Below are 25,663 nucleotides of genomic sequence, written 5' to 3'. Positions count from 1 at the left end.
TTTCTGTGTTGTAACCAGGTTGAGGTTAAAAGGGATGGCAATAACAAAGTGTACTGTTTCATTGCAGGGTCCCCCCGGGGCACCTGGTCCATTGGTAAGTGATGTTCTACACACACATTCCTGTTGAATCTGGTCTCGGATTTGAAACCTGCAGCCTGAAGGCCGCACTTCAGCCTTTGAGGAAAGAATTCATATTTTCCTCAAATTCAAGATCAGTTAAAATACTTTGATTTGATTTATTATTGTCACAGGTATTAACATACAGTGAAAAGTGTTGTTTCTTGCCTGCTATACAGACAAAGCATACCGTTCATAGAGAAGGAAAGGAGAGGGTGCAGAACGTAGTGTTACAGTCATAGCTAGGGTGTAGAAAAAGATCAACTTAATGCAAGGTAAGTCCATTCAAAAGTCTGACAGCAGCAGGGAAGAAGCTGTTTTTGAGTCGGTTGGTACGTGTCCTCAGACTTTTGTATCTTTTTCCCGACGGAAGAAGGTAGAAGAGAGAATGTCCGGGGTGCGTGGGGTCCCTACTTATGCTGGCTGCTTTGCCGAGGCAGCGGGAAATGTAGACAGAGTCAATGGATGGGAGGCTGGTTTGCGTGATGGATTGGACTACATTCACGAGCTTTTGTAGTTCCTTGCGGTCTTGGGTAGAGCAGGAGTCGTACCAAGCTGTGCTTTCTATGGTGCATCTGTAAAAATCTGTAAAAATACCGCTCTTTATATGGTTGTGAAGTTAGTGTTTGTAAAAATGATAAAACAATTGTAAAAATGCAAAGTTCAGAAAGCATTTCATGGTTTTGTTAACATGTCATTTCTTAAACTATTTTTTCTGTACCGAAGAGATGCAGGTTTGCAGAGAGAGCACAGAGTGAAACATTGTTTTGCCAGGCTAGGCAGTAAAGTTATCAAGACAATAGGTTGTTTTTTGAAGTTTGCCCAATCAGTTTAAACTCGGCATTCGAATAGCAGCAGCCTATTAGATATGAATTTGATGTTTTGATAACCTGTAAACCAAACCTATTGTGGGGATCTTTGGTATGTCATCAGGGGTCCAGAGAGCCAGACAGCACTTGCCAAGTAACAGCTTAGCTCAGCTCTCCGAGACAGAGAGAGAGAGAGAGCGAAACAGGCAGCAACTGTCTGCCAGTATAACAGCCACATTTATGTCTTAAAAGAAAGCCTAATCTCAATCGTAAAGGTACCAACAGAAGATAGTGAAAACAGAAGATAAAGAAGACAGAAGATTCCGGTAGATGACAAACCTGATCAAAATTTTGAGAGTGACTAGTAATTCTGTTTTTTTTGTTAATAAGTGGCAATTGGATTTATCTAAATAACATTCCATGAGAATCGTGTTTTATTTGGTTTGTGAAGAGTTTAGTTAACCTGTTCACTGTGAGTTAGATAAATAAAGTTTTAATTGTTGCTTTCTTTCAGAGAGACTCTCAGGTAGTTACTTTGATTTAATCACTAAAGCTGCTGCAGCGCAGATATTCCCCCTTCTCACACTCACTTTAACACATTATGAATGGAGGTACTCCTCTTTGAGCGGTGGAGTGTTGGTTCTCAGAGAGGACATCAACCTCCCCTTGGTAACAAAATGGTTGCAGATTTGAACCATTGACAGCTATTATCATTATAGTGCAAATTTATTTTCTAAACATATTTTCACTCATATTCCTGAATTGTTGACAGAATTCCGACTGAAACAAAGTCTTTGAGGAGTTGCCGGGACACTTTTGATATCCGATGGATTTGTCAATTCTTGATATTTTCAAGGGGGTGGGTGTATGCATGCACTCAGATCCCACAAACTATGGTTTTGAATAAAACATCCATGTTTAAATGCTGGGACATTGTGCATCCCCTCCTGTCCCCCCCCCGCCCCCCGTTCACCCCCCCTCCCAGCACCTCCCCCCACCCCCCACCCCCATTCCCCCCTGTCCCCCCCCCACTGCCTGGGGTATCACAAAACTTTGAGGGTCGGACTCTAAGGGTGAGGGGCCGGCCATTCAAGACCGAGTGAGATTTGGAGATTCCTCACTCTTGTGATTGTGAATTCTCCACCTCGGAAAGCTGCGAGAAGATGGCGGCAATGTGGTGATGTCCCTGGGTTAGTAATCCAGGCTCATGGCCTGGGGATATGGGTTCAAATCCCATCACAGAGGCTGGTGGAATTTAAACTCAATGAATAAATCTGGCCTCAAGTCTCAATAATGGTGACCAGTGTCCTTCAGGGAAGGATATTGGCCATCTGACCTATACGTGACTCCAGACTCATGGCAATGTGGTTGACTCTTACTACCAAGCCAGTTCAAGGACAATTAGGAATAGGCAACAAATTCTGGCCTTGCCTGCAACTCGGACAAAAGAGTAACGTGGTTTTTTTCAGCATTTTCAAGGCTGAGTTTGATGAATTTCTGGGCAATGAGATGGGAACAGCACGAACCCCCATGAAGCCTGAGGAGCAAAAAGTGCAGCAAAGCGATAGACTTACTAACGGTGTCCTTGCTCATTGTCCTTTATTGCAGAGACACTTGGACATCAATGCAGCTATTCAGACCCTGATTGCGTCCAATGAAGCCCTTCAGTTTGAGGTAATCAGTCTTTGCCTGAGCTAGATTATCTTCTTACTCATAATAATGGCGGCACCTTGCATTGATCTGGCACCTGGAACATCCCAAAGTGCTTCACAGGAGTGATTATCGACTCAAAGCAGCACAAGGAGCTTTGGGACAGGTGACCAAAAGCAAGGCAGATTTATAAGAGCATCTTAAAAGAAGGAGATGGAGAGACAGTGAGGTTTCGGGAAGGAATTCCAGAGTTTAGGGCCCAGGCAACTGGGACAGGAGAGTGGGGGATTGGCCGTGCTACATTCTCCCTGACTGTAGAACAGGCGCCAGAGTGTGACGATTAGGGGATTTTCACCGTGATTTGATTCAATTCGATTTGATTTATTATTGCCATATGTATTAACATACAGTGAAAAGTATTGTTTCTTGTGCGCTATGCAGACAAAGCATACCATTCATAGAGAAGGAAAGGAGAGAGTGCAGAATGTAGTGTTACAGTCATAGCTAGGGTGTAGAGAAAGATCAACTTAATGCGAGGTAAGTCCATTCAAAAGTTTGACGGCAGCAGGGAAGAAGCTGTTCTTGAGTCGGTTGGTACATAACCTCAGACTTTTGTATCTTTTTCCCAACGGAAGAAGGTGGAAGAGAGAATGTTTGATGTGTGTGGGATCCTTAATTGTGCTGGCTGTTTTGCCGAGGCAGCGGGAAGTGTAGACAGAGTCAATGGATGGGAGGCTTGTTTGCGTGATGGATTGAGCTACATTCACAACCTTTTATAGTTTCTTGCGCTCTTGGGCAGAGCAGGAGCCATACCAAGCTGTGATACAACCAGAAAGAATGCTTTCTATGGTGCATGTGTAGAAGTTGGTGAGATTCGGAGCTGACATGCCAAATTTCCTTTGTCTTCTGAGAAAGTAGAGGCGTTGGTGGGTTTTCTTAACTATAGTGTCGGCATGGGGGGACCAGGACAGGTTGTTGGTGACCTGGACACCTACAAACCTGAAGCTCTTGACCCTCTCTACTATGTCCCCATTGATGTAGACAGGGGCATGTTCTCCTTTACGCTTCCTGAAGTTGATGACAATCTCCTTCCTTTTGTTGACATTGAGGGAGAGATTATTGTTGCTGCACCAGTTCACCAGATTCTCTATCTCATTCCTGTACTCTGTCTCATCATTGTTTGAGATCCAACCCACTACAGTGATGTCATCAGCAAACTTGAAAATTGCGTTGGAGGGGAATTTGGCCGCACAGTCATAGGTGTATAAGGAGTATAGTAGGGGGCTGAGAACACAGCCTTGTGGGGCACCAGTGTTGATGATGATCGTGGAGGAGGTGTTGTTGCCTATCCTTACTGATTGTGGTCTGTGAGTTAGGAAGTTCAGGATCCAGTCGCCGAGGGAGGTGCCGAGGCCCAGGCCACGGAGTTTGGAGATGAGTTTCGTAGGAATAATGGTGTTGAAGGCTGAGCGGTAGTCAATAAATAGGAGTCTGACATAGGTGTCCTTGTTATCGAGGTGTTCCAGGGTTGAGTGCAGTAACTTCATTGCAGTGTTAATGTAAGCCCACTTGTGACTAATGAATAAATCAACTTTTAAACTTGATGGGGGTGATAAAACTGGAGAAAGGCAGGAGGCCGGATTTGGAGGAGTGCAGAGCTCTTCGAGTGTGTGGGATTAGGGAATGTTACAGAGAATGGGAAGAGTGAGGCTGTGGAAAGATTGGACGCAGTGAACCCCAGCTATTTAAAGAAATGTCCATAGTGCCCTTTTCATCCAATTAAATATCAAATTCCATTTTCTGCAGAAATCTCGGCATTAGTTTAAAGTAAAGATAAAGTTTATTTATTATTGTCACAAGTCAGGCTTACTTTAAGTTACTGTGAAATTTCCCTAGCCGCCACACTCCGGCGCCTGTTCAGATCAATGCACCCTAACCAGCACGTCTTTCAGAATGTGAGAGGAAACTGGAGCACCCGGAGGAAACCCACGCAGACACGGGGAGAACGTGCAGACTCCACACAGACAGTGACCCAACCCGGGAATCGAACCCAGATCCCTGGTGCTGTGAGACAGCAGTGCTAACCACTGTGCCACCGTGCTGCCCTAGTTAGTACTACTTGGTACTTCAGTGAATCTTAACATGTTGTTGAGTGTTTCTATACAAAGTGGTCAACATTTGTGGATTTGATTGACGTTGAATTCTACAGCGACAACTCACTTTTATTTGTTTAATAAATTCAAAGTCCCGAAGCCAAGAGTTTCTTCCGGGTCCTGCTGTGTTGTGTGTGGATAGGCCTCTGCTAAGTCTCTGGATTGGACACTCTTCTATGATGTGGTGCATAGAATCATAGAATCCTACAGTGCAGAAGGAGACCATTCGGCCCATCAAATCTGCACCAACCACAATCCCACCCAGGCCCTATCCCCATAACCCTAGGCACTTACCCTAGCTAGTCCCCCCGACACTAAGGGGCAATTTATCATGGCCAATCCACCTAACCCGCACATCTTTGGACTGTGGGAGGAAACCGGAGCACCCGGAGAAAACCCACACAGACACGGGGAGAACGTGCGGACTCCGCACAGACAGTGACCCAAGCCGGGAATCGAACCCGGGTCCATGGCGCTGTGAGGCAGCAGTGCTAACCACTGTGCCACCGTGCCGCCCCAGAGTTACGTGATTAATAAATAAATGTACACTCTCGTTTGAACAATACATTGGAATCTGTCATCTGCTTCGTAGGGTGGAATTTTCTGAGCGATGGGAAAGGGGGGAGGGTGAGGGGGTTGGGGGTGGTGTGTGGTTGGATTAGCAGGATTTGGCAGGAGGCCAAAAATCCATTTTCCAATGTCGGAATCATGATCCCCCGATATTCCTGACAGCTGTGGTGGGAACCCCCTTTGCAATTCATCACCACTCATAAAAAGACCAACATCTTCCACCACCCCCCGCCACCCCCGCCATCTGCCACCCGCCACCCCTCCAAATTAAACACCCCACACACACCAATTTAGAAGACCCTGTTTCACAACTGTACAGATGTGGCATGCAGCTGCCGAAGGTTCCGAGGTCAGTAGACGCTGCTTTCACCTCCCGCTCACACTGGCACTGAGAGATAGAGACTGCCCGGTGCACACACTGTACCAAGGCTGGGCACAGCGGAGGGCTGAGATGGAGGCAGGAGGGGTAGGAGGAGGGTGACGGAGTGGAGTGGAAGAGTGACTGGCTGTTGGGGGCCATTTAAATAAGGTGCCTGGATGTTGGAGCCTGTGAGGTAATGGCGGACAGACCACTCTCTGCCCGCCTGCCCGCTCTCCCACGTGATTCAGCGTGTTCTCACACAAGCGTCATCAATGAGCTTCACAGTGCAAGATCTCTGGTGTTGAGACATCTGAGATCGCTGGCCAGCCCGGGACCCCCGCAGTGCTGCCCCTCCAACCCTCCCACGGCCCGATCGCGGCACCCACAACCATTCCCGGGCCAGCCCCAATCTCCCTCCCGTCCCAGAGCGTCCCAATGTCCACCCCACCCCCCCACCCCACAGCACAGCAGTGATGATCCCATCCCCCACCTGCCCCACCACCCCCACCGGACTGACCCCCCCCCCCACCCCCCACACACACACAGGAGGCAGACCCCCTCAGCAGACCAACCCTCCCCCAGCCCACCCCAATCGCTGGCCACCCTCCAGCCCTGACTGATCCCCACGCAGAGTAGCAACAGGACCCCCCCACCGCCACTGATCACCCCTAAGCCTCACAATAGGCCCTGCACTGCCCGATGCCCGGTGGGCAGTGCCTATGCACTCCCTGGGCATGGGCACCTTGCCCATTGGGCAGTGCCACAGGGCACAGGCTGGCACTGCCAGGGTGCCCATGCCCAGGGGGCACCATTCCCCACTGCCTGACCCCCTGGGAGGCCCCGATTGCCCCCCCCTTCACTGCAGCGGGGTCTCCCGCTCGTTCCCCGAACATGGGGAGCTATTCTAAACCCCAACGGAGTGAAGTATTCCTGTTGGGGTGGGAGATGCTATCGGACCCAAGGCATTCCGTGCTGGGCCTGATAATGACATTTAAATCACATTACAAACAGATTAAAATCACTTACCTGTCTTCCCGCCGGTTTCCAGCGCGGTCCCGACTGCACCTGCCTCTCTGGCGGTGGGAGACGCGCATGCGTCGGGAACGCACGCACGAACAAATCCCACAAAATGGCCGACACGCGCATCTGCCAACCCGACACGCCAAACAATTAGCGCATGGCGATGGGAGAATCGGGCCCACAGACTGGATCGTTGTGCAGTGTGTGGATTTGTGCTTTGACCACGGTGCTGTGGATGTTTTTCTGATGACACTGTCTCTGTTCCTATCTCCCGGTCTCACACCCATATTCATAATGTTCTGTAGAATTACCAGAACGCTGAAGTGCCAATCCTGGAACAAGGTTTCGAGATATTCAAAACCCTGCACTATCTCAGCAGCCTGATGCACAGTATCAAGAACCCGCTGGGGACCAGGGAACACCCTGTCCGTGTCTGTCGGGACTTGCTGAACTGTGAAAGTAAACTGTCGAATGGTGAGCACATTTCACTTCTATCTTGGAAGCAGCGATGGTTTCTCAGAGCGGGTTTCTAATGCCAGTTCTCTCTCCACCCCGCAGATAAATACTGGATCGACCCCAACTTGGGCTGCCCTTCAGATACAATCGAAGTATTCTGCAATTTTAGCACTGGCGGCCAAACATGTTTGCACCCTGTCAGTACATCGAAGGTCAGTACAGTGAGTGCGGAGAGACTGGAGAAGCTGGGATTGTTCTCCTCAGAGCAGAGAAAGCTAATCACAGGAGAATCATAGAATCCCTACAGTGCAGAAGGGGGCCCTTTGGCCCATCGCACCTGCGCCAACGACAATCCTACCCAGGTCCCACTCCCATAACTCCACATATTTGCCCCGCTAATCCCTCGACACAGAGGCAATTTAGCACGGCCAACCCACCTAACCCGGACATCTTTCAGACATCTTTCAGGAAACTGAAGCATCCAGTGCAAACCCACGCAGACACGGGGAGAACGTGCAAACTCCACGTAGACAGTCACCCAAGGCCGGAATTGAACCCGGGTCCCGGGCGCTGTGAGACAGCAGTGCTGACCACTGTGTCGTGCTGCCCATTTGGATTGTAAAGAGCCAGCATGGACTCAATGGGCTGAATGACCGTCTGTGCTGTTTCCAGCAAACACCATTGAAGCAACTTCAGAGTGAGTGAGGATAAAAAAGGAGCAATTTTATTGGACTAATGAGGGAGTGAGGAATGGTAGGACACGTCGATATCGTCAGATGGAGCAGAGTGACACAATGCTGAACTGGAACATAAACACTGGCACAGACCAACTCAACTCAGTAGCTTGTTTGGGGACTTGGGAGTCATTGTTCCAGACTCTCTTAAGGTTAATGTGCGGGTTCAGTCAGCAGTTAGGAAGGCAAATGCAATGTTAGCATTCATGTCGAGAGGGCTAGAATACAAGAGCAGGGATGTACTTCTGAGGCTGTATAAGGCTCTGGTCAGACCCCATTTGGAGTATTGTGAGCAGTTTTGGGCCGCATATCTAAGGAAGGATATGCTGGCCTTGGAAAGGGTCCAGAGGAGGTTCACAAGAATGATCGTATGAGGAACGGTTGAGGACTCTGTGTCTTTACTTGTTGGAGTTTAGAAGGATGAGTGGGGGATCTTACTGAAATTTACAGGATACTGCGAGGCCTGGATAGAGTGGACGTGGAGAGGATGTTTCCACTAGTAGGGAAAACTAGGACCAGAGGGCACAATCTCAGGCTAAAGGGATGTTCCTTTAAAACAGAGATGAGGAGGAATTTCTTCAGCCAGAGAGTGATGAATCTGTGGAACCCGCTGCCGCAGAAGGCTGTGGAGGCCAGGTCATTGAGTGTCTTTAAGACAGAGATAGATAGGTTCTTGATTAATCAGGGGATCAGGGGTTATGGGGAAAAGGCAGGAGAATGGGGATGAGAAAAATATCAGCCATGATTGAATGGCGGAGTAGACTCGATGGGCTGAGTGGCCTAATTCTGCTCCAATGTCTTATGGTCTTATGGTTTCTGTGCTGTCAATTCTAATCGATGTTTCAGCTATGTAGGAGTTTCTGGTTGGCAATCGGAGTGGAGGGCACTTGTTGCTGGATACCTCTCACTAACCCAGCTGCCCTCAACTGGAGAGAGGATGCAATCCGGCAATGTTCTGCAACCCAATGACCCTCGCTGAGGCATGCTCACAGATACATGTCAAATAAGGGGAGGTGATGGCCTAGTGGTATTATCGCTAGACTATCAACCTGGAAGCTCAGTTAATGTTCTGGGGACCTGGGTTCAAATCCCACCATGACCGATGGTGGAAATTGAATTCAATTCAAAATATCTGGAATTAAGAATCTACTGATGACCATGAAACCATTGTCGATTGTCAGAAAAACCCATCTGGTTCACTAATATCCTTTAGGGAAGGAAATCTGCTGTCCTTACCTGGTCTGGCCTAGATGTGACTCCAGAGCCACAGCAATGTGGTTGACTCTCAACTGCCCTCGGGGGCAACTAGGGATGGACAATAAATGCTGGCCCAGCCAGCGACGCCCGTGTCCCACGAATGAATGAAAAAAATAATAAAATAGATTTCAGCCTCAGAACATTACTCAGTCAATACCCTGTGAGAACTTTATTTTCTTGTTTGACACGAAAACATAGGAGGCCATTCAGCCCATCATTACTGTGCCTTGAAAAAACAATACAATTAGCACCACCACCCCTGCCCCTCCCACTGCTCTTTCCTCTGAATCACGCAAAGCCACTCCCTCAAGTATTCAGCCAATTCTGTTCTGTTTGTTACCATTGAGTCCGCCTCAGACTTTGCCCATCCAGATCTCACTGCCTCAAAGAGATGTTTTCTCACCTTCCCTCTGGCTCTTCTGTTAATCACCTTAAACTCTCTGACCCCTGACCCTCCTGCCACTGGGAAACAGCCTTACTTACTCTCCCAGCATGAATCCTAAACACCTCTGTTAAATCTCCTCTCACCCTTCTCTGCTCTGAGGAGAACAAGTAAATAGTCTCACAACACCAGGTTAAAGTCCAACAGGTTTATTTGGTAGCACGAGGTTTCGGAGCGCTGCTCCTCCCTCGGGTGAATGCCTGAAGGAACGGCGCTCTGAAAGCTCGTGCTACCAAATAAACCTGTTGGACTTTAACCTGGTGTTGTGAGACTACTTACTGTGCCCACCCCAGTCCAACGCCGGCATCTCCACAGCTGAGGAGAACAATCTCAGCCTCTCCAGTCTCTCCCGGGAACCGTCATTGGCAGCATTTTCTCTTCTGTCGAAGCCAGTTGGCTGTTTTAGGATTTTTCACTGACCTGCCTTTAACCGGATATTTTTCTTTGCAGCTGGACTTTGGAATTGGGAATGTGCAAATGAACTTTTTGCATTTATTAAGTTCAGAGGCCGTCCAGACCATCACAATTCATTGTCTCAATTTCCCCGTCTGGAAGAACACCACCAACAAAGATCCCTACGCCAATTCCATGCGCTTTAGAGGATGGAATGGAGAGATATTTTCAGCAAATACAGTATCTCAACCCAAGGTTATAAGAGACGGGTGCAAGGTAATGTGCATCTTGTCATTCACAATTCAGGTTAATTTTTGATACGCAAACAGGAAATGCTGGAAAATCTCAGCAGGTCTGACAGCCTCTGTGGAGAGAGAATAGAACCGTTTCGAGTCTGGATGACCCTTTGTCAGGGCAGGTTAATTCCTGTTTTGGCAAAATCAGCATGACAATCATAGGTGTCTTTCTGGTGTGTTTCGAAAATATTCTGAACATAAAACAACACCAAATGGACAACATAGGAAGCTTCCTCCCTCCCCCCCACCTTTCATCTGACCCTATCAGCACATCGTTCTATCCCTTTCTCCCTTGCACCTGATCCAGCTTTCCCTTAAATATATCCATACTCATTATCTGACCCACTCCTTATGGGAGTGAGATTCACATTCTTTGTGCAAAGGAATTTCTCTTGGATTCTATATTGGATTTATTAGTGACTATCTTATATTTATGAGCCCTACTTTTGATCTCCTTGTGTGGAAATATCATCTACTCTACATTTGGCCAATCGCATATTTTCATAATATTAAATAACAATAATCTCCAAAGATACGTGGGTTAGGTCGATTGGCCATGCTAAATTGACCCTTAGTGTCAGGGGGACTAGCTGGGGTAAATGCGTGGGGTTACGGGGATAGGGCTCGGGTGGGATTGCTGTCAGTGCAGACCCGATGGGCCGAATGGCCTCCTTCTGCACTGTAGGATTCTATAAATAACTATCAAACCTCTGTCTTCTCTCATATAAAAACCAAAAGTGATGGAGAAACTCAGGTAGTCGGAGGAGAGGTAAAGGCTGGGATTCTCCATCCTCGCCCGCGGCTGGGATTCTCCATCCTCGCCCGCGGCTGGGATTCTCCATCCTCGCCTGCGGCTGGGATTCTCCATCCTCGCCCGCGGCTGGGATTCTCCATCCTCGCCCACGGCTGGGATTCTCCATCCTCGCCCGCGGCTGGGATTCTCCAAACTCGCCCGTGGCTGGGATTCTCCATCCTCGCCCGCGGCTGGGATTCTCCATCCTCGCCCGCGGCTGGGATTCTCCATCCTCACCCGTGGCTGGGATTCTCCACCCTCGCCCATGGCTAGGATTCTCCATCTCGCCCGCGGCTGGGATTCTCCATCCTCGCCCGCGGCTGGGATTCTCCATCCTCGCCCGCGGCTGGGATTCTCCATCCTCGCCCGCGGCTGGGATTCTCCATCCTCGCCCATGGCTAGGATTCTCCATCCTCGCCCATGGCTAGGATTCTCCATCCTCGCCCATGGCTGGGATTCTCCATCCTCGCCCGCGGCTGGGATTCTCCATCCTCGCCCGCGGCTGGGATTCTCCATCCTCGCCCGCGGCTGGGATTCTCCATCCTCGCCCGCGGCTGGGATTCTCCATCCTCGCCCATGGCTAGGATTCTCCATCCTCGCCCGCGGCTGGGATTCTCCATCCTCGCCCGCGGCTGGGATTCTCCATCCTCGCCCGCGGCTGGGATTCTCCGGTCCTGCTGCAGTGAATGAAATTTTGGCTGAGCGTCAAGTTCTCCGTTCTTGCTGGCAGCAGCAGCAGGGTGAACGGAGTTGGAGAATTCCGGATATTGGGCTATTTGGAACCAAAGATCGAATCTGAAAAAGAGGCAGAATGGACTCGAAACATTAACTCTGTTTCTCTCTCCCCGTCAGACCTGCGGAGTTTGTCTGGCATTTCCTGTTTTTATTTCAGATCTCCAGACCAGCAATGATTCTTGCCAAGTGCTCGCTGCTCCTGAGGGTTGGAAAATCCCGAGAGCTGGGAGAATCCGGTCTCAAATAGACTCAGCATATTTAAATACTCATTCTGTGCTGGCGCAGAACGTGGCAAACACCTGAACTGCAATTCCTCGGCCCTGCGACGCACCAACGCATTCTCCCCCAGAGCACGGTGGGGCTGGAAAATGGCAGCCTGGGTCTATTTATAGCGGATCAAGTGTTTGCCCATCACCCGTATTCAATTAATATCGAATTCACACTTCCTCTAGCAATGAACCTTACTGCTCGTAGGGGCAGCACGGTGGCACAGTGGGTTAGCACTGCTGCATCACTGCGCCAGGGTCCCAGGTTCAATTCGGGCTTCGGGTCACTGTCTGTGTGGAGTTTGCACGTTCTCCCCGCGTCTGCGTGGGTTTCCTCCGGGTGCTCCGGTTTCCTCCCACAGTCCAAAGATGTGTGGGTTAGGTGGATTGACCATGCTAAATTATTGTCCTTAGTGTCGGGGGACTAGCTAGGGTAGATGCATGGGGTTATGGGGATCGGACCTGGGTGGGATTGTGGTCGGTGCAGATTCGATGGGCTGAATGGCCTCCTTCTGTACTGTAGGGCTCTAGGATTCTATGCTGCAATTGTTTTTATTCACAGGGTGGTGGCATTGCTGGAAAATCAATTGCCCCTGTCCGATTTACCTTGAGACAACTGAGTGGCTTGTTAGGTGTAATAGTGTGGCCCTTTAAGGGACAGGGAGGCGTTTCCCGAGGGCCACGTGATTGGTGAGGACCCTATGGATGTCCCGGTGGGAAGCTGGGCCAATCGGCTGGAGGGGGCAGACTCCGGGTGGAGGAGGGACTCGGAGTTGGAACCAGGGATTCGAGCATCGTAATCGTGTCTGAACTCATTGTACTTGTTACTCTTTATTTGGCAAAAAAGCCTTTGTTGATTCAGGCTCCGTCGGGTCACCCTCGATCGATTCCATTGGGGAAATGCCCCCTGTTAAAGGGCCAATCCACCCCCCGAGAGCATTTGAGGACACAGTTAAGAGCGAACCACATTGCAGTGAGTCTGGGTTTGTGTATCAGTAACTCCCCCTCCTCATCCCTTAGCCCCTCTGTCTCAGACTGCTGTTTGTTTGTTCATTACAGATTCAGGATGGAAGCTGGCAGCTGACACAGTTCATGTTTCACACTCAGGTCGTGAGTCAACTTCCGATTGTTGACATTGAGAGACTCCCTCTTCTCAAGCCAGCAAAGCAATTTCGCATAGAAATCGGTCCAGTTTGCTTTCTATAACAGGACAGTGGACTTGGGGTCTCCTTATCAACATTGTAAGGAAGCTGGAACCAGAAGCTAGTCTACCCTTAGCTTGGAAGTTCTTGGAGAGTTTATCCCTGTTCACTGTGGAAAACCTGTTGGACTTTAACCTGGTGTTGTGAGACTTCTCACTGTGGAAAATCCAGGAATATATATTTTTTCAAACTGACTTCTCAGGAAGAATGGATCGATGCCGGATTGATGGAAAGCTGCTCACTGCAGTTCTGGGGAATTGGTTTATGCTGCACAATACTTTGTGCTTCCTGCCAGAGTTCCTTTTGAAAGCATTTGTCGATGGAACCTTTCAGCGATGTAGCGATTATGACTGGAGGTCCATTCACTCACAAATCCCAAAAACAACTGACAAAGGAAAGATCATTAGCAGCACTGGTGGCTACGTGTCGCAAACATGTGCGAATGTCTCATGATGAGAATGGATGGAAGCTAATATCAAGTTTCATCATCTTCCCTTCAGCTTCGAACAGTGATACTTCTGGAAGATTTCTCTACCTCCGATATGCCGTCTGTCTCCCATCTGAGGGTTTTGTGTTGACTGCGTGGGTGGCTGACAGAGGTGGATGTCCCTCCTGGTTAATGAAGTGGTCCATTGAGAATCCCATGTTGGCTGATATTGAGTGGCTCCCTGTGTTGTGTAGGGACACATTCGCTTCTCTGAAGCTAGCAAGAGTCAGGGTGTGACATTCCCAATCTAAATCCAAAATCTGACCAGTATCCTGCCACACAGTCTGTGCAGCTAAATCCACCCTGGGGGAGGAGGTGGGGAGGGGGTGGGGGAGGCGGGGGGGGGGGTGGTGGTTAGCTTACCTGGTTGTTGGGATCCAAATGGGAAAGAGTGAGTCCACCAGGAGCCAGGCTGATCTCTCCAACAACCATTCACTGGAAAGGTTGGGCACCAACGCCATGTTAGAAAACTGCAAACCGGTGCAGCCTGGCTCAGATCCCAGATTACTGAGAATCTGCCCTCCATGGACATGCGTATCCCCTTGGTGCCCAACTCGACCCTAATGAGACCTTCCCTATGCACCCACCACCATCAGCTCCGTACCTTAGTGTCACCGCACCACCCTCCCCCCTTCCTCCTCCCCAACCACTCCCCACAGAGGGAAAACATTAGACACCCAGACAACGGCCATCTGAACCCTCTCAGGAGGAGGGCATTGCTGCCATCTCTCCAAACAGGGTGCGGAGAGCCACCCAAACCCCACCCAGTGATGATTCTACAGGTGAGATGTGCAAGACTAGGAGTGCGATCTAGTATGGCGGGCACAGGACTCTAGATATTGACTCTGTGTTGGCATTACTGCTCTCCCTTGCCATCCTGAATCTCAAAGCTTGCCCATTCGATGGACATCATGGACAGAAGAAACGGGATAACTTTGGACCTATCACTCTCCCTGTCCTGGGTGCTGAGGTTAATAAGGTGCTAATTGTTTCAACAAACTGAGGTTTTGATTTGATTATTTTTCTCGAAATGTATGTACTGGCTACATTCAGTATTTCTGTTTAAAAAGTACTTATTTGGTCATTCATTTCTATCAGAAACATTATTTATATGAACTGTGTAATTATACCAATCGTGTGTCATACTGTGTGGATGCGCTGTACAGATTGGTACAGTATGTATGGTGCCTGTAGATAGATGGAAAAGCTTAGCTAGTCAGGGGAATGTTGTAGAACAACTTCACGCTTTCTGTTCAGCTTTGAGGTTGTACCTTGCCATTATATATTAAATTCTGAACACTCACTCTGACATGCAATTAAATGTTACTTGTGGATATTTTGTACGGTTGGTTTTAGGCTGGGCCAACCAATCAGTTCATCAAATACAAGTTTCATTCCACTTGACCTATCGCTGAGGCAGCTGTTAGCGACAATGCACAAACAGCGAGTTCCCATTTCGTCCCCAAAGCAGTGTGCCGACATTGCTACAACAATTGCAGATATGTCGTCTATTTCGTCATCTTATTGGTTGGATCATTGCTTATTTACTGAAAAATACCTTAAACAAAATGGACTCCAGTCAATACGACACTAAACTGTTGTGTTAAATACGTAACTAAGATGCCATGATGATAACTGTCATTGTAACCAATTTGTAATATATGTAATATTCAATTTCCAAAATAATGCCATAACTCCAAATTCCTTTAACTGGAACACAGCAAAACTCTTTAACCTGCAGCTGTTAAATTCTGGTTATCAATGACTTGCTTATTCCATCGTCATGGTGATTTTACAATTTCTGGTACAATAAAGTGGCTCCTTTGCTGAATTTTCCTTGCTGGTGTTTTAGTTGTACTTTACATTTTCTAATCATTCGGTGCTTATACTTTAAGGTTTCGAAACTTTGACGAAGAAGGACTTTAATTTATGTTCTGTGAAGATTAGCATTTAAATGCGTAGGTTCAGGTGAAATGTCGCACTGCTGCCTCACAGCACCAGGGACCCGGGTTCGATTCCCGGCTTGGGTCGCTGTCTGTGTGGAATTTGCACGTTCTCCCCGTGTCTGCGTGGGTTTCCTCCGGGTGCTCCGGTTTCCTCAGTCCGAAAGACATGCTGGTTAGGTGCATTGGCCGTGCTAAATTCTCCCGCAGTGTACCCGAACAGGCACCGGAGTGTGGCGATTAGGGGATTTTCACAGTAACTTCATTGCAGTGTTAAAATAAGCCTACTTGTGACACTAATAAATAAACTTTAAAATGTCTGCTATTTCAACAAAGCAATTAAATCATCTGAGATTAAAATGATTTCCATTCAAACATGAGACTTTGTAGAATTTAAAGGACAGAAAACAAGCTTTACCCAAGTCCTGGAGATACCTCTTAAACTAAAGCTGCAAACCCCATTATCTATTATTCTATCGCTTTTCCAAATTCTAACCCATTTTCAAATCAAGATAAGTGGTAAATTTTCCATGTCTGTGGCTATGACAGGGCATCGCACTGTATTTCCAGCACAGAATTAGACCATTCGACCCATCTGCTCCGTGCTGGTGTTTCTGCTCCTCACGAGTCTCCTCCCACCCCGTGTCATCTCACCCAATCAGCATATCCTTCCATTCCTTTCTCCTTCATGTGTTTATCCAGCTTCCCCCGTAAATGTACTAATACTATTCACCTCCCTGGGGAGTGGGTTCCACATTCTCACCACCCTCTGGCTAAAGACCTTTCTCCTGAATCCCCTGTTGGATTTAGTAATGACTTTCGCATCTCGATGGCCTTCGGCATAAGCTGAAATATTTTCTCTACTTCCATCCCACCGAACTCTTTAATTGTGTTAAGAGCTTGATCAGATTGTGTTCAGCTTTCCCCTTTCCAGAGAAAGGAACCTCAGTCTATTCGATCTCTCCTGATCATTATATCCCTGTGTTCTACTGTTACCTTTATGGGCCATTGGACATTTTCTCCAATATCTCCGTATCCATTTTATAACATGGAAACAAAACTCTGCAACATAGTCTGAGGATGGTCTAACCAAGGTTTGACACACATGTTAACAGAATCTCTCTGCTTTTTAATGCTTTTCTTCTAGTATTGTGTTTGCTTCTTTCTGGCTTTGTGAAGTTGCATTGCTACTTTTAGTGAATTGTAAATGTGTATCCAATCACTTTGCTTTCTTACCCCATTAAGGATAATTTATTAATAACATTTAGGTTTTAAAAGTTGAATTGTTGACAATGCTTTGTCAAAATCCTTCAGATTTGATCTGCGCATTGCTCTGGTTAATGGAACCAAAAGGGAAAATGCTGGAAAATCTCAGCGGGTCTGGCAGCATCTGTAAGGAGAGAGCAAAGAACAAAGAACAGTACAGCACAGGAAACAGGCCCTTCGGCCCTCCAAGCCTGTGCCGCTCCTTGGTCCAACTAGACCAATCGTTTGTATCCCTCCATTCCCAGGCTGCTCATGTGACGTTTCGAGTCCAGATGACCCTTTGTCAAAGCTTTGTCAATGGAAGGTCACCTGAACTCGAAGCTTCAGCTCTTTTCTCTCCTTACAGATGCTGCCAGCCCTGCTGAGATTTTCCAGCATTTTCCCTTTTGGTTTCAGATTCCAGCATCCGCAGTAATTTGCTTTTATTGCTCTGGTTAATGGCCTGGATTTTGCAGTCATTATTGTTGGTGAAATTGTTCAGTTTGCAATGTTATGGGTCAGGTTAGAAACTCTAAAGCACTTTATGGAGACCGCCCCAACCATAAGTTTTGCATCTTGAATTTGGCTCGGACGAGAATGAGATGATTCACTTCAGGTATGATTCCAATGACCCACTAGGGAGCTTTTATCAAACAAAGTTTATTTAAGAATACAATTAACATGTATAGAAAGAAAATTAGCAATATCTTTTATCAATTACAAACAAAAAACAGAAGTAAACAATAACAATAATATATTAACATTAAAGCTGTTCCAACAAACCAAACCTTTCATCGACAAAACCCTTTCCTCAGTCTTAGATTAAAATCTCACTTGACTGGAATTGAGTCTTTCTGAAGGCTGCACTTTCCTTCTGGAAGGCAAAATGTTGCCTTGAGATAACCGGCAGAATTTCCAATAGACCAGGGAGACAGAGAGAGCCTCTTTCTTGCTCGATGCCCCTGCTAAAACTAAAATTAAACTGCAGCCTCAGAACTTGCAGAACTGAAACCTTAAACTCACTGGAAAGAAAGGAATACTGTCCAAAAACAGACCTTTTCTCCTCCCAATGCAGGATCGAAAAACTGATCCCAGACTAAACACAAAGCTCCACTTAAGCTATTGAAGTAGCAGTAAAAGGAACTCATCGTAGTCAGTCTGGCCACACTGGTAGCTTCAGTGTTGCCGGGCTACAGCGAGTCCTTTTTTTGCTACTGCTAGAAATCATGTCTCTGAAAAAACATTTTTCAAAGGGTCACTAACGTCACAGCTCGCAATACCCAGCTAAAACTGGCAGCAAATCCTGGGATCTGCACAGGCGCAGAATAACACACAAATCCCAAAGTTGCTGTCTGACTTAGGGTGGATTTTTCTCATTTTTTGACCAGGTGCCATCCCAAGTGGGAAATCCGGTGTGTCAGGGAAATCCCCGCTGGCTCCTTTGCTGCTTTCCTTCAACTTTTTTTAGCACTGATCCAAAAAGAACTCAAGGCGGGGGGAGTCCCACGATGTCACACGCCCGCCCACTCACCCGCATCCTTGGCACTTGACAGATCGAGGTGCTGTTCTTAAAGTGTGTCCCAATGTCAAGAAGCTAACAAGAGAATTAGGGAATCCTCCCACCACAGAATTCCCACCCTCCCTGCCCCATCGAAAACCCCCACCATGGAATTCCAGCCCCTCCCTCCCCCACTGAAACCCCCACCATGGAATTCTGACCCCCGCCATTACCATCATGGATCCCCTGGCATATCCCCCACAGACCCCTCTGGCAGTGCCAGGGTACTGCCCGGGCAGTCCCTCCCTCACCCCCCACTCTATATTTTAAAAATCGCATAATTAAAACAAGTTTGCTAATATTAATATTTAAACATCAACCCAAATCGAATCAAAATCATTTACTTTGCTGCCTGAACAATGTAAAAGATAAAGTGTTGATAACTTCCTGGTTTGCAGCCTGTGGGAATAATTCAGCCTGATTGGCTGCTTACTCTGCTGTCTGAAAGATTAAATGGGAACGACAATGTTCCGATAGCTTCCTGGTTTACTGCTGACAGCAAAATCCGGATGGAGATTAGCTTGGAACGGAGGTGGAAGAACTTAATGTTGACCTCTGGAGGGATTTCCATGGCAACAGTTTTAACCCAGTGATATCACATGTCTGCCAGAGCTTTATGAAGATTACACTTTTGAAATCATCCAAAAATATCTTTGTAAATGTGGCAGCTGCTTTTCATATTCCAAACCGATTGACTTTTACACATTAATCACAGAATCACTACAGTGCAGAGGAGGCCCTTCGGCCCATCGAGTCTGCACCAATGCATGAAAGGCCCTGACTTGCCCACCTAATCCCACTTGCCAGCACTTGGCCCATAGCCCTGAATGTTATGACGTGCCAAGTACTCATCCAGGTATTTTTTAAAGGATGTGAGGCATCCCCCCTCCACCACCCTCCCAGGCAGTGCATTCCAGACCGTCACCACCCTCTGAGTAAAAAGGTTTTTCCTCAAATCCCCCCTCAACCTCCCACCCCTCAGTTTTAACTTGTGTCCCCTCGTAATTGACCTTTCAACTAAGGGGAACAGCTGCTCCCTCATAATCTTGTACACCTCGATCAGGTCGCCCCCACCCCCCCCTCAGTCTTTGCTCCAATGAAAACAACCCAATCCTATCCAACCTCTCTTCATAACTTCAATGCTCCATCCCAGGCAGCATCCTGATGAATCTCCTCTGCACCCCCTCCAGTGCAATCACATCCTTCCTATAATGTGGTGACCAGAACTGCACACACTGCTCCAGCTGTGGCCTCACCAAAGTTCTATACAACTCCTTCATGACCTCTCTGCTTTAGTAATCTATACCCCGATTGATAAAGGCGAGTGTTCCATATGCTTTTTTCACCACCTAGTGGGAAGATGCTGGGGTAGCGGAAATGTTGTACTCAAAATCCAGAGTCCCAGGCTATGGGGTCATGGGGGTCAAGCATCACCATGGCAGCTGGAATTTGAGTTCAGTAATAATAAAAGCTGGAATATAATAAAGCTCCTCTCAATAAATGGTGACCATGACACTCCCATCAATGATTGTAAAAACCCATCTGGTTCACTAATATCCTTTAGGGAAGAAAATCTGCCAAAAATTACCCGGTCTGGCCGACATGTGACTCCAGACCCACAGCAATGTGACTGACTCTTAACTACCCTCTGAAATGGCCCAGCATGCAGTCCAAGGGCAATAAGGGATTGGCAACAAATGCTGGCCCAGCCATCGCCACCCACATCCAATGAAAGAATTGTTTTTAAATTGGGGAAGTCAGCATTGTGTTATGTGAATGGCCGAGTGAGCTGGATTAACTATTTGGAAATGTGAATTCAGATCCCATTTTGGCAGAGAATTTCAATCGTGGGACATGGGCGTCGCTGGCTGGGCCAGCATTTATTGCCCATCCCCAGTTGCCCTTGAGAAGGTGGTGGTGAGCTGCCATCTTGTAACGCTGCAGTCCACATAATTTTACTCAAATTGCACCTATAATTAGAAGATGGTATTAGTAATGGTGACCAGTAACCACCAGATTGTAGTAAAAGTGACATGCTGGCACAGTGGTTGGTACTGCTGCCTCACAGTGCCAGGGACCCGGGTTCAATTCCCAGCAGCACGGTGGCACAGTGGTTAACACTGCTGCCTCATAGCGCCAGGGACCCGGGTTCGATTCCCTTCTGGAGAATCGGAGCAGACTCAATGGGCCGGACTACATCATTGGAATTCTATGGTTCACTAATGTCCTTTAGAGAAGGAAATCTGTCATCCTGACCCGGTCTGATCCACATGTGACCCCAGGCTGAGGGACTTGAGGCTGTTTTTGTTAGAGAGAAGAAGGTTAAGAGGTGACTTAATAGAGGCATACAAGATGATCAGAGGATTAGATAGGGTGGATAGTGAGAGCCTTTTTCCTCGGATGGTGATGGCTAACACAAGGGGACATAGCTTTAAATTGAGGGGTGATAGATATAGGACAGATGTCAGAGGTAGGTTCTTTACTCAGAGAGTAGTAAGGGCGTGGAATGCCCTGCCTGCAGCAGTAGTGGACTCGTCAACGTTAAGAGCGTTCAAATGGTTATTGGATAAACATATGGATGATATTGGAATAGTGTAGATCAGGGGGGCTTTAGATTGGTTTCACTGGTCGGCGCAACATCGAGGGCCGAAGGGCCTGTACTGCGCTGTAATGTTCTACGTTCTATGTTCTATCTTTCCAATGATGCTCACACCAAATATTCAAAATCATTCTTGGTTTTTAAAAGCCAACCTGTGATGTGTAACACACGATGCAGTATGGAATTAAATAGAACCGGGGAAAAGGTAACACGGCAATTTTAATTTGAAATAAAATCTTGCTTGTTGCTGTTGCCAAATCTGGTTCCGAAGAGGAATTGTGATTCTTTCATCTCAATTCAGCCGTAAGAATACATTTAGTTATAGAACATAGAACATAGAAAGCCACAGCACAAACAGGCCCTTCGGCCCACAAGTTGCGCCGATCACATCCCCACCTCTAGGCCTATCTATAGCCCTCAATCCCATTAAATCCCATGTACTCATCCAGAAGTCTCTTAAAAGACCCCAACGAGTTTGCCTCCACCACCACCGACGTCAGCCGATTCCACTCACCCACCACCCTCTGAGTGAAAAACTTACCCCTGACATCTCCTCTGTACCTACCCCCCAGCACCTTAAACCTGTGTCCTCTCGTAGCAACCATTTCAGCCCTTGGAAATAGCCTCTGAGAGTCTACCCTATCCAGACCTCTCAACATCTTGTAAACCTCTATCAGGTCACCTCTCATCCTTCGTCTCTCCAGGGAGAAGAGACCAAGCTCCCTCAACCTATCCTCATAAGGCATGCCCCCCAATCCAGGCAACATCCTTGTAAATCTCCTCTGCACCCTTTCAATGGCTTCAACATCTTTCCTGTAATGAGGTGACCAGAACTGCGCGCAGTACTCCAAGTGGGGTCTAACCAGGGTCCTATAAAGCTGCAGCATTATCTCCAGACTCCTAAACTCAATCCCTCGATTAATGAAGGCCAGTACGCCGTACGCCTTCTTGACCGCATCCTCCACCTGCGAGGCCGATTTAAGAGTCCTATGGACCCGGACCCCAAGGTCCTTCTGATCCTCTACACTGCTAAGAATGGTACCCTTCATATTATACTGCTGCTTCATTTGACCGAGTGCGGCATCAAGGAACCCGAGCAAAACTGGAGTCAATGGGAATCAGGGGAAAACTCTTCACTGGATGGAGCCATACCTGGCACAAAGAAAGATGCAAAAACAGAGCAGGAAAATCTCAGCAAGTCTGACAGCATTTGTGGAGAGAGAATAGAGCCAGCGCTTCGAGTCTGGATCACACAGAGGAAGATGGTTGTGATGGTTGGAGGTCAATCATCTCAGCTCCAGGACATCTCAGGGTTAGTGTCCCTCAGGGTTAGTGTCCTCGACCCAACCATCTTCAGCTGCTTCATCAATGACCTTCCCTCTGTCATAAGGTCAGAAGTGGGGATGTTTGCTAATGATTGCACATCGTTCCATATAATTCCTGGCTCCTCAGATACTGAAGAAGTCTGTGTCCATATGCAGCAAGACCTGGACTATATCCAGGCTTGGGCTAATGAGTGGCAAGTAACATTCATGCTACTTCACTCATTCATTCATTTGGGATCAGAGGCGAGCTGGCAAGGTGGATACAGAACTGGCTCATAGAAGACAGAGGGTAGCAGTGGAAGGGTGCGTTTCTGAATGGAGGGCTGTGACAAGTGGTGTTCCTCAGGGATCAGTTCTTGGGTCTTTGCTGTTTGTAATATATATAAATGATTTGGAGGAAAATGTAACTGGTTTGGTTAGTAAGTTTGCAGACGACACAAAGGTTGGTGGATTTGCGGATAGTGATGAGGACCATCAGAGGATACAGCAGGATATAGATCGGTTGGAGACTTGGGTGGAGAGATGGCAGATGGAGTTTAATTCGGACAAATGTGAGGTAATGCATTTTGAAAGGTCTAATACAGATAGGAAATATACAGTAAATGGCAGAACCCTGAAGAGTATTGATAGGTAGAGGGATCTGGGTGCACAGGTACACAGGTCACTGAAAGTGGCAACAGAGGTGGAGAAGGTAGTCAAGAAGGCATACGGCATGCTTGCCTTCATCGGCCGGGGCATTGAGTTTAAAAGTTGGCAAGTCATGTTGCAGTTTTATAGAACCTTAGTTCGTCCGCACTTGGAATATAGTGTTCAATTCTGGTCGCCACACTACCAGAAGGATGTGGAGGCTTTGGAGAGGGTACAGAAAATATTTACCAAGATGTTGCCTGGTATGGAGGGCATTAGCTATGAGGAGACGTTGGAGAAATTTGGTTTGTTCTCACTGGAACAACGGTGGTTGAGGGGCGACCTGACAGAAGTCTACAAGATTATGAGAGGCATGGACAGAGTGGATAGTCAGAAGCTTTTTCCCAGGGTGGAAGAGTCAATTACTAGGGGACATAGGTTTAAGGTGCGAGGGGCAAGGTTTAAAGGAGATGTATGAGGCAGGTTTTTTACACAGAGGGTGGTGGGTGCCTGGAACTCGCTGCCGGGGGAGGGAGTGGAAGCGGATACAATAGTGACTTTTAAGGGGCGTCTGGACAAATACATGAATAGGATGGGAATGGAGGGATATGGTCCCCGGAAGGGTAGGGGGTTTTAGTTAAGCCGGGCAGCATGGTCGGTGCAGGCTTGGAGAGCCAAAGGGCCTGTTTCTGTACTGTAATTTTCTTTGTTCTTTGTACACAAGTATCAGGCAATGACCATCTCCAAATAAAAATGCACAGTGTTTAGCACTGCTGCCTCACAGCACCAGGGACCTGGATTCCATTCCAGCCTTGGGTCACTGTCTGTGTGGAGTCTGCACGTTCTCCCCGTGTCTGCGTGGGTTTCCTCCGGGTGCTCCGGTTTCCTCCCACCCTCCAAAGATGTGCGGGTTAGGTTGATTGGCCGTGCTAAATTGACCCTAAGTGTCAGGAGGATTAGCAGGGTACATTTGTGGGGTTGTGGGGATATGGCCTGGGTGGGGTAGTTGTTGGAGCAGGCTCGATGGGCTGAAAGGCCTCTTTCTGTACCGATTCTATAAATGCTCATCAGGTCTGGCAGCATCTGTGAAGAGAGTAATAGAATTAACGTTTAGAGTCTGTATGACTTCGACAGAGCTGAATAGGAATAAAATGTGATGGATTATATAGTTGGTGAGGGGGGTGCGGGTGGCGGAAGTGGGCAGAATAAGAGATCAGGGATGGGTGGGTGTCAAGGAGAATTTGACAAAGATGTCATGGACACAAGACAAAGAAAGCGTCGATGGTAGTAAGGGCTAAAGAAGGTACTGATGTGGTGGAAGGATAGAATAGAGGTCAGTGCTCAGTGAAAGCAAAACTCAAGCAGACACCAAGAGGAGAATGGAAAGCAACGAAGGAGAATGAACAGAAATACTGTCAGAGACAAGAACAGTATTACTTTAACGCTGCCACTACCTGCTGAGTTTATCCAGCATTTTCTGTTTTTATTTCAGATTTCCAGCATCTGCAGTATTTTATTTTTATCTTCCTGTGACATTTGATTTCATTTCTATCACAGAATCACAGAATACCACAGTGCAGAAGAGGCCCTTCGGCCCATCGAGTCTGCACCGACACATGAAAGGCCCTGACTTGCCCACCTAATCCCATTTCCCAGCACTTGGCCCCATAGCCCTGAATTTTATGATGTGCCAAGTACTCATCCAGGTACTTTTTAAAGGATGTGAGGCATCCCCCCTCCACCACCCTCCCAGGCAGCGCATTCCAGACCCTCACCACCCTCTGGGTAAAAATGATTTTCCTCAAAACGCCCCTAAAACTCCCACCCCTCACTTTTAATTTGTGTCCCCTTGCGACTGACCCTTGTTAGCGCGAGTGAACAGATACCACACCACTCGCACCCAGAGCCAAGATTGATAGCAGCACAGTTTATTATAGTGTTTTACGTCGACGGAGGTACAATCAGGACACAGACAAGACAGTCCCGAAAAGTACTCTGCTTGCCTGCCAAAACGGAGTACAGTTATAGTAACGATCTGTTTTGATATGTAAATGGTTTGTGAGTGGTTTCCTGATATAATCATCCTGTTTCAATAGGTTTGTGGGTGTGGAGTTTGATGTGTAAATGGTTTTCTTTTATAGTTATCCCGTTAATGGGTTTTCTGGTCTAGAGTTTTAATATGTAAAGTTTGGTTTAAGAGTGTGATAATTGCTTTATGTCTCTGAATTCCTTTGGACAATGGGTGTTTGATGGGATGTCAGGAAGTTTTCCAGGTCTCATGGTATTTTCTGAATAGCATATTGATGCGAGTTCCTGAGTCTTTGTCAACCTGGTTTCTGTGTTTAAAAGATGTCTGCTTGCCTTACTCACACCTTTCTGGCTGAATGCTGTCCTGTTTTGCTTCATTTATCGAGTTATAGTTTAAGAAATATTCTAATCCTAATACCCACAAAATTTATGCCCGCCTACAGTCCCCCCTGTCGGTCAAAAGTGAATTTTTGTTGTTTATTTCCTTTTCACTTTTCTAACCGATCTTTCTCCCCTTTATTATATTTTGTGTCCGGTGCTTCCTGCCTCCGTACGCTGCAGTCGTACAGTTTAGGGAAGTCCCGGAGTTTGTCAAAT

General features: G+C 47.4%; 1 protein-coding gene across 1 annotated transcript in view; it reads left to right on the top strand.

Annotated features, from left to right (window-relative positions):
- col24a1 (collagen type XXIV alpha 1) overlaps nt 1-15,581 on the top strand; it is a 445,996-nt gene extending 430,415 nt beyond the window's left edge. The window contains exons 54-59 of the mRNA XM_078219024.1: nt 68-94; nt 2,535-2,600; nt 6,986-7,154; nt 7,239-7,348; nt 10,020-10,238; nt 13,112-15,581. Coding sequence (XP_078075150.1) covers nt 68-94; nt 2,535-2,600; nt 6,986-7,154; nt 7,239-7,348; nt 10,020-10,238; nt 13,112-13,258 — 738 coding nt within the window. The 3' untranslated portion in view covers nt 13,259-15,581. The remainder of the gene's footprint in view (nt 1-67; nt 95-2,534; nt 2,601-6,985; nt 7,155-7,238; nt 7,349-10,019; nt 10,239-13,111) is intronic.
- The last annotated feature ends 10,082 nt before the right edge of the window (nt 15,582-25,663 follow it).

Source organism: Mustelus asterias, chromosome 8 (assembly GCF_964213995.1).
Source record: "Mustelus asterias chromosome 8, sMusAst1.hap1.1, whole genome shotgun sequence".
Taxonomy (NCBI): Eukaryota; Metazoa; Chordata; class Chondrichthyes; order Carcharhiniformes; family Triakidae; genus Mustelus; species Mustelus asterias.
This window is presented reverse-complemented; position numbering and strand designations above follow the sequence as displayed.